Below are 10000 nucleotides of genomic sequence, written 5' to 3'. Positions count from 1 at the left end.
ATCATAAAGCCACATGTCAATCATATTCATCTGTCAATCATAAAGCCACATGTCAATCATATTCATCTGTCAATCATAAAGCCATCTGTCAATCATAAAGCCACATGTCAATCATATTCATCTGTCAATCATACTACTGTCAAACTACAGCTCAACGTATCAAACTACAGCTTACCGTATGTGAAGGGGTGGACAAACTTGGGGTGCAGAGGGTCTGTGGAGGAGAGGAGAGGAGAGGAGAGGAGAGGAGAGGAGAGGAGAGGAGAGGAGAGGAGAGGAGAGGAGAGGAGAGGAGAGGAGAGGAGAGGAGAGGAGAGGATAGGAGAGGAGAGGAGAGGAGAGGAGAGGAGAGGAGAGGAGAGGAGAGGAGAGGAGAGGAGAGGAGAGGAGAGGAGAGGAGAGGAGAGGAGAGGATAGGAGAGGATAGGAGAGGAGAGGAGAGGAGAGGAGAGGAGAGGAGAGGAGAGGAGAGGAGAGGAGAGGAGAGGATAGGAGAGGAGAGGAGAGGAGAGGAGAGGAGAGAGAGGAGAGGAGAGGAGAGGAGAGGAGAGGAGAGGAGAGGAGAGGAGAGGAGAGGAGAGGAGAGGAGAGAGAGGAGAGGAGAGGAGAGGAGAGGAGAGGAGAGGAGAGGAGAGGAGAGGAGAGGAGAGGAGAGGAGAGGAGAGGAGAGGAGAGGAGAGGAGAGGAGAGGAGAGGAGAGGAGAGGAGAAATTAAACGCTGTTCTCGGGACATCATTTATTGTCATCAATTGATTGGTTCAGGAATGACACCGACTCTTCGGTGCTACTGAAAAATTCTGACGAACCATAATCATTTCGGCACTACAGCGCCGCGTAGTGGGCAAAATAGGAGTATGAATTGGCCCTAACACTGTTTGCGAACGCAGTGAGCACTTACTATGAGACCTAGCAGATCATGTCTGTGTGTCTGTCTGTCTGTGTGTCTGTCTGTCCCGCTTTTGTGCCCAGATATGGAGCTGAGTGATTACGTCACCATGACTCAGCCATAACCATATAAGGAGTCCCCAAAGCAGCTATACGTCCAAAACCCAAATATGTACGAGCTGCGTTCGCTTCCCGCGTCTTACTGGTGCATTTGTCTTTACTCACCAAAGTCTGGGCTGTGGTGTTGGTGCTGTTGGTCTGGGCCGGGGTGGGGGTCTTGATTCTGGTGCTGTTGGTCTGGGTGGGGGTGGGGGTCTTGATTCTGGTGCTGTTGGTCTGGGCCGGGGTGGGGGTCTTGATTCTGGTGCTGTTGGTCTGGCCGGGGGTCACTGTGGATGCTGAAAGCAAAGAGAACATTCCGTGGATTATTAAATCCATTGTTATTGTCGTTGTCTCTTTTTAACCCATTCTGACCGGGCACCCATTTTGGTGTTAGCATCATGTTATGCTTTACCTATTGAAAAATAGCAGATCTACAAGCTCGTAGCGCGCCACCGAGTGGCGCGATACGAGCTTGTAGGTCTGCTATTTTTGAAAAATTCGAAGAACGACTGACATTTTTTAAAATCTGATCTCAGGTCAGAATGGGTTCATCAGACCAGTGTGTGTCCAGTGGAAACCTCGTATGAATCTGATCTCAGGTCAGAATGGGTTAAAGGACGGAGCAGTCCTGAAAGGACTTGGTCCTTTATTGTCGTTGTCTCTTTCTTTTCTTCTTCTTCTCCTTCCGTTCTGGTCACAGTCACAGACTTTGCCTGTCTAGCTCTTGTTTTTCTATGTTATGTTCTACTTGTTTTGATTCTATGTTCTGTTTATCTAGCTGTTGCATGTCTATGTTCTTGTTCTAGTTGTTTTGGTTCTATGTTCTTGTCTTCCCCAGGTGTTTCTCATGTGCAATCAGCCCTCCTGTGTACATTAGTCTTGTTCCCCAGTCAGTCCTTGTCGGTTCATTGTTTAGTGTCACTCTGTATTTGTGTCCTGTTCACCTGTTAAATAAAATACCCAACCATGGGTTTTGATCACTACTCCTGCCTGGCTGTCCTGCATTTGGGTCCTCACCACCACCACCACCAGATCGTGACAGTTCTAGCTGAACCGTACAGTCGATTTTCGCTAAAAATTTGGCTAAAACAATAACAAGTAAGACGCGCAAACGCGGGAAGCGAACGCAGCTCGTAAATTGCAATAACAACAATTAGAATAAATTACGTACTTTTTAAATGTTTTTTTTTTTAAGTTATCTTTTTTTTCCGTGTGTCCGTGGCACAGTTTGGGTTAAAGGTATTATTGCAACGTACCGCTTGGAATCTTGGCGGTGGAGGTGTTGGCGGTCGCTGCGATGTTCCGGTCGGCCGGGAAGGAGGGCCCTGGGGGGCCCACGCTGGAGCCGGAGCCAGGGGCCCCTACACTGGAGGCAGGGGCCCCTACACTGGAGGCAGGGGCCCCTTCACTGGAGGCAGGGGCCTCTCCGGTGACTCGACTCTCCGCTGTCACAATGCAAAAAGAAAACGAGAAAGAAAACGCCATGAGTTCATGTTGTCATGGGATGTGTTGTCATTCAATTAAATAACCACAACTTGCTACATTTTCGACCGATTTTCAAACAGTTTGGTTTGTTATAGGTTTAGGTTTATTTATTTAGCATGTAGTACAATAGACAATAACATATCAAAGAAACAAAAATACAATGCAAGGAAGGGAAGAAGCCAGAAGGCTTATTTTGAATCCTTTCCTGTGTAGGAAGAGGTCATTGGTTTAAAAGATTAAAAGTACATACAGTGGGGTTCCTTTCCTTTTCGCCGGCCCAGTACCCATAGTTACCTCTAGGTATTTAAAAGTACCTGGGTACCTATGGAAGTCACACCTCTGATGGGTGTGGTTTAGTCTTAAGGGGCGTTTTCTTTTCACCCACTGTGTAATATAATAAACAGACAGTAGGTGGCAGTAGGGCAGTAGGACAGAGGCCAGTGCAGTATACAGCTTGCAAATTTAATGAAAATTTGAAGGGATGTGCCAGGGACCCCCCATTTTGGGGGATGTGCCGGGGACCCCCATTTGGGGGGGTGTGTCGGGGACCCCCGTTTGGGGGTATGTGCCGGGGACCCCCCATTTGGGGGGATGTGCCGGGGACCCCCGTTTGGGGAGATGTGCCGGGGACCCCCATTTGGGGGGATGTGCCGGGGACCCCCGTTTGGGGGGATGTGCCAGGGACCCCCGTTTGGGGGGATGTGCCGGGGACATATAAAAATTAGAAAAATATACTGAATATACCAGTCTGCAATGCAAACTAATAGGCGAGTGCACTCCAGGGCATATGCAAAGGGAAAGAATGACTTCTGTCCGTGACAATAATCAATGCTACAGTTTGAATTCTGTACACATGCACACATAGAGCAAAAAATATGATAAATATGAAATATGAAAACTTGTTGAAGTAGGCTACAACGCATGAGTCAAGTAGCTGCTTTTGTATCAAACCCTTTCCTCTTTACTGAGCCTACTGTCATTGAACTGCTGTCCGATAAAATGCAGGATGTGTTTGCATTAACTTCAGATATTTAAATGGAGATTATTGGATTAGTAAGTGACTGTCACCTGCAGGTCAGAGCTAAAGAGAAGGAATTTTGGTCTCTTGTGAGCAGAGAAGTATCCCCTGATTGTGTCGTGTGCACTGAAGCTGCATGCCTACTTTGGTTCCACGTACTTATGTGAAATGGCCTTTTCACAAATGAAAATAATAAAATCCAAGTTTAGAACTCGTATGACTGACTCACATCTTAATGACGCCCTCAGACTGGCAATCACTAAATATGAACCAGATTTCAAAACGCTTGCAGATAAAGTGCAGTCACAGCAGTCTCATTAAAGGTGGGCTGACCCTGAGAGTATGTCACCATATCTGTGCAAATATATATGGTCATGTTATGCCACTGTCATTTGAACATCTGCCAATGTGAATATTCATTGAAATGAGAAACAAAATATTTCTAATACTAATTATTTCTAATTTGTCTTAATATTATTTGACATTGATACTATAACTTAATATAAGTATTTATTCTAATTTAAGCTTTAGTCTTTGTGTGGATGTGTGCACATGCATTGAGCCTGTCAGAAATAGCAAAAAAACAAGTGTTTTTTCTAACACGTTTTAGTGGTAGATCTTGGCTTACAATTGGGAATAAAATGGGCTCTTGGGCTTGAAAAGGTTGGTTACCACTGGTCTATGCCATAGACTAATGCATGCACTTCTGGATGCATCTAAGCATTAACATTTCAATGGCCGAGGGTCGTTAGAGTCTATTGTTCCGTGTTGTAGTTATCGCACGTCTAATGGTTAGACATGTGACAACAATGACGCAACAATAAGAAGCCTGCAGCCCAGTAGCTATAATATTGCTTAAGGGGGAGAGTTAGTGTGCCGCCTGATTTGACAGAAAGTAACACTATAACTTAATTTCGGTCAAATTACGCGGAGCACTTGGACACATCAAGCGGAGCACCAAAGCTCCGCGACACACAGGTTGGGAAACACTGGTCTATGGAGTATGGAGGGGGGGTCCTTGGCGTGTCTCTTCGGGTGGGGGTCCCTGGCATATCTCTTTAATCTGAATATTATCTTGATGATTATTGATGAAATGTGCCTTGTGCCCTCAAAAAGTTGACCACACTAAAGGCCAAATGGGACTCAACATTTTTTTGGGACTCATTTGAATGACCACCTGTGCATCCCGGGACCCATTACATTGAAAACCTATTTACATCACTGATACAGCGTGACACAAAAGCACCAAAAGTAGAAGATCCACAAGCTTGAGATGTGTGAGTGAAGTGACATGATTTGAGCTTGTAGATCTGCTACTTTAGCCCTTTTTTAATTTTAATCCTTAACAGTTTTTGACATATGGGATTTCCACCCGACAGAGACGATAAGCAGAGCTTGCGGATCTGCTATTTCTGTTGCTTTTGTGTGATGCTATAGTATGGTAGAGCATACATTTGCAAGACATAAAATATAAAAAAATGACGACAAGCGTTTTCTGCTGACAGCTACATTATAATAGTGTGGTGTGTGTGTGTGTGTGTGTTTCTCATGGTATTTAAATGTCTAAATGGTATTTCTTAAATTTTTGTTACCTTGTACTGTTAAGTAACTTGAAAAATAACCATAAAAAACGCGCACGAAAATATCGTGATAATATTGTGTATCGTGATAAGCTTGAAAAAATATTGTGATAAAACTTTTGTCCATATCGCCCACCCCTACCTTGAGCAAGGCATTGAACCCCTACCATGAAATGTTCTATGAGCAGGGCCTGGCTGTAAACAAGTTCTTGAGCTTAGTCCAGTTAACCTGGGTAAACATGGTAACTTTGCTTTGCTCCTACACAGGTAAACGGCAGGGGGTGGGAGAAGCACTTGGTCTTTGAAATCAAATTAGGCCTGCACTCCCCCTCCCCCCACCCCCTACACACACACTTGCTTGGCTCAGTCTTTGAACAATCCATTGAACTTTAGGCCTGCCTAGGCTGCTTAAACTATCTAGTCTTAGCCAACTAAAAATGTACACTGGCATACAATAAACTAAAACATAATTACTCAGACTCTTCAACAAAGATGGCAAAAACAAACATTATTTGTTCTGTACTACTGTAATATCTAATATCTATGTATCTGTAATACAATTGTATAGCCTACTGAAAAGGCTGAAAAGGCCTAGGTGGGCTGCAGGGGGTGGGTAGCCACTAGCCAGCCACAGTCTCTCCAATACAGTGTGGGATCTTCACACCTCTCAGACCGGGGATATAGGGGCGAGGGGGGTTGAGAGTAGGGCTGCACGATTTTGCAAATAACCAATAACCAATAACCTCGATTATTTTCTCTGAAACCTCGATTTTGGTTTTAATTTCGATTATTTTTCAGTAAAATAAATACATTGTCTCAAAATATGTTTTTTTAAAAAAAATGCAAATAAATGTGAATTTTCCTATTGGAATAAAGTCCAAATCCCTGGTTACAAGACAAATATGCCTTAAAACATTACACTTGCCCTCTATGAATAAAAAAAAAAAAAAACATAAATATTTTATTTCTTTCATAAATAGATAATCTTTCAATCAATAGGGACTGCTCCCATCGCAGGTTGATATACAGTGGGATCTACTTTTCTTTAGAAACAAGGCCAACTAATTATAATTATATACATGGCAACACTGCTGGTTGACTAATGGGGGAATGAAGGGAAAACAGCGCCCCCTAAAGTCACAAAACTAAAGCTTTGAAGCCCATTTTCTCTGCTTGGTCTATTTTTCTACTACTCCTGCAAGACCTTTTTCTAAAAGCCATATCTCCAAAACTGGTGGGTCAAACTGAACAACTTATATGTCAATTTGAAGCTATGATTCCCTGCTTTCATATGACATGATAAGAATGAAAGAGAGATATGCCAGGGACCCCCCCATTTGAAGAGATATGCCAGGGACCCCCATTTGGGGGGATGTGCCATTGTGCCGGGGACCCCCATTTGGGGGGGATGTGCCAGGGACCCCCATTTGGGGGGGGGGGGTGTGCCAGAGACCCCCATTTGAAGAGATATGCCAGGGACCCCCATTTGAAAAGATATGCCAGGGACCCCCATTTGAAAAGATATGCCAGGGACCCCCATTTGAAAAGATATGCCAGGGACCCCCATAAGAGAAGGTTTTTACAGCTATAGCAGTGACTCTCAACCCGTTTAATTTCAAGGACCCCCAGTTTGACATGCATTAGTCTATGGAGTATGGACCCCCATTTAATTGCATTTATATCTCTGGGACCCCCAATATTTATATTGTAACATCAATGATAATTTAACTTTAGAGTGTAGAAATGGAACCAAATGGACCCTAACCGCTTACTCAAATAAATATTACTTGTAACAGTATGTATTTCAATGTATTTCAATATTACAGTATTGATACTTTAGTTTACAGTACAACTATTAAGACTGCTCATCATGGGCCGACGCCACCTGGTGGTTGAATAGCCACTCCACATATTAAAATAAACCTGTGGGTGTGGCTGAGAATCTGGGGGGTGTGTCTGTGGGTGTGTCTAACATAAAATACCCATAGGTACCCATCAATGTCATTTTGAGATTGAGGCGGGGACGAATAGGACTGTACCGTAAGTCTACAAGTTGGCAAAGGGGGGGCAGCTGTGCAGTAAAGAAATAAAAAACACAGACTGCACAAAAACAGAAATAAACAATACAACAACAAAACACACAAAAGAAAATATAACGCATCAAAGTAAAAACATGTATAATCTACAGAGAGGAAGAAATAAGATATTTCTTTAGATGTTTTTTGAATATTGGCCTAAGGATACTGAGGATTTAAGTGAAGCATCTATAGGGAGTTCCATAGATGAGGGCCTCTACATTTGATGAAAGATTGGAAGTATAAACGTCAGAGATACGTCTGCATACTTATATGCTTTTATACGACGTTCATATTAACAATAATATTAAGCAGATACGCATCCTGAATCAGCACCATGATGTCTTTGGTGCACTGCTCCTCCTTTTTGATAGGGGGAGGGCTCCACCACCTCTCCCCCTCTCAAACTGTCTGCTATAAAGCAGCTAACTCACCAACCCTCCCCCTTCTCAACTGTCTGCTATAAAGCAGCTAACTCCACCACCTCTCCCCCTCTCAAACTGTCTGCTATAAAGCAGCTAACTCCACCACCTCTCCCCCTCTCAAACTGTCTGCTATAAAGCAGCTAACTCCACCAACTCTCCCCCTTCTCAAACGGTCTGCTATAAAGCAGCTAACTCCACCACCTCTCCCCCAGAGATGACCCTGCAGATAACTGGAGATCTGTATATCGGTCATAATTTCACAATCGCGCAACCCCATTGGTTCAAACGATAATGGTCGTACCAATGGAGGGAGGAGCCACACTGATGGTGGGCGGGGCATCGGGGGGCGTGGTCCTGGATGCTGGATGCTGTGGGGGAGAGAGAGAGAGAGAAAGAGAGAGAGAGAGAGAGAGAGAGACAGAAAGAGAGAGAGAGAGAGAGACAGAGAGAGAGTGACAGAGAGACAGAGAGAGAGAGACAGAGAGAGAGAGGAGAGATGAGAGAGAGAGAGAGAGGACAGAGAGAGAGAGAGAGCATGCATTGTAAATGAATAACACTGTTTCATGAATGAGGTGTTTAAGAGAATAAAACAGTCTCTCTCTCTCTTTCTCTCTCTCTCCCCCCCCCCCCCCCACCACACACACACACACACACACAGTGTGGTCAGACAGTGGACTCATTGTCCAGTCTGTGTCCATCAAGATGACGCATGCATCTCAGTCAATGTGGAGAGAGGAGAGAGAGAGAGAGAGAGAGAGAGAGAGAGAGAGAGAGAGAGAGAGAGAGAGAGAGAGAGAGAGAGAGAGAGAGAGAGAGAGAGACGGAGTTCGGTCAAATGCTGGGAATGTTTACTAGCGTTTATTCATGGATCAAAAGCCACATACTTCGGCGTTATGCTGCAAAGGTATAATAAAACAATCTTGGCAGCGTAGATATTGGATCAAATGGTGAATGGTGCATTTATATAGCGCCTTTATCCAAGGCGCTTTACATAGATTGTGCATTACGTTCACCCATTCACACACACATTCACACACCTTTACATAGATTGTGCATTACATTCACCCATTCACACACCTTTACATAGATTGTGCATTACATTCACCCATTCACACACACATTCACACACCTTTACATAGATTGTGCATTACATTCACCATTCACACACACATTCACACACCTTTACATAGACTGTGCATTACATTCACCCATTCACACACCTTTACATAGATTGTGCATTACATTCACCCATTCTCACACACATTCACACACCTTTACATAGATTGTGCATTACATTCACCCATTCACACACACATTCACACACCTTTACATATAGATTGTGCATTACATTCACCCATTCACACACCTTTACATATATTGTGCATTACATTCACCCATTCACACACACATTCACACACCGATGGCGGCGGAAGCCATGCAAGGCACCAACCAGCACATCGGGAGCAATGTGGGGTTCAGTGTCTTGCCAAGGACACTTCGACATGTAGACAGGAGGAGGAGGAGCCGGGATTCGAACCGCCGACCCATTGGATTCACTGGACGACCAGCTCTACCTCCTGAGCCACAGTCGCGACTAAATAATGAATAACGAGTAAGACGCGCGAACGCGGGAAGCGAACGCAGATCGTAAATTGCAATAACAATTAGAATAAATGACAAATCACTCGGGACAGACACACACACCCTTTTGTGCCCATATATGGAGCTGAGTGGACCTGGCCCCTTTTGTGCCCATATATGGAGCCGAGTGACCTGGCCCCTTTTGTGCCCATATATGGAGCTGAGTGGACCTGGCCCCTTTTGTGCCCATATATGGAGCTGAGTCATTGCTGATGCAACACACTCCATATTTGGATAGCGGGACAGACACACGGACAGACAGACAGACACACACACAGACATGATCTGCTAGGTCTCATAGTAAGTGCTCACTGCGTTCGCAATAATTAATTGCATTTTTATAGCGCTTTTCCAAGTGCTCAAAGCGCTTTACAACGGTTAATTCATTCATACATTGGGAGGTGAAGCGGCGAACAGTCGACGCCCAGCGTCCTCACTTCCCACCCCCCAATCCAACCAAACGCGGAAGCGAACGCAGCTCGTACATATTTAAGTTAAGTTATTTTTTTTAGTTAAGTTTTTAACTTAGCCATAACCATATAAGGAGTCCCCAAAGCAGCTATACGTCCAAATATGGAGTGTGTTTGCGAAATCACTCAGCTCCATATATGGGCACAAAGGTGGGACACACAGACACACACACACACACACACACACACACACAGACAGACAGACATGATCTGCTAGGTCTCATAGTAAGTGCTCATTGCGTTCGCAAAAATAGCAGACCTATACGAGCTCGCAGCTATGAGCTTGTAGATCTGCTATTTCAACGTTGTGTGTGTGCAG

The 10000-nt window shown here is 44.4% G+C and overlaps 1 protein-coding gene and 1 long non-coding RNA gene across 2 annotated transcripts in view; both read right to left on the bottom strand.

Moving 5' to 3' along the window:
• LOC308319133 overlaps positions 1–215 on the bottom strand; it is a 3489-nt gene extending 3274 nt beyond the window's left edge. Inside the window, exon 1 of the long non-coding RNA XR_013964430.1 lies at positions 176–215. This is a non-coding gene — a long non-coding RNA (uncharacterized lncRNA). The remainder of the gene's footprint in view (positions 1–175) is intronic.
• Positions 216–865: 650 nt separating this feature from the next.
• LOC308317931 (uncharacterized protein) overlaps positions 866–10000 on the bottom strand; it is a gene marked incomplete at both ends in the record, with an annotated part of 12264 nt that continues 3129 nt past the window's right edge. Inside the window, 4 exons of the mRNA XM_080767277.1 lie at positions 866–871; positions 1111–1283; positions 2244–2432; positions 7872–7938. Coding sequence (XP_080623403.1) covers positions 866–871; positions 1111–1283; positions 2244–2432; positions 7872–7938 — 435 coding nt within the window. The remainder of the gene's footprint in view (positions 872–1110; positions 1284–2243; positions 2433–7871; positions 7939–10000) is intronic.

The sequence above is a fragment of the Protomyctophum bolini genome (assembly GCF_963924005.1).
Source record: "Protomyctophum bolini genome assembly, chromosome: 7".
Classification (NCBI taxonomy): Eukaryota; Metazoa; Chordata; class Actinopteri; order Myctophiformes; family Myctophidae; genus Protomyctophum; species Protomyctophum bolini.
Note: the sequence above shows the minus strand (reverse complement) of the source record. Positions and strands in the feature narration are given on the sequence as shown.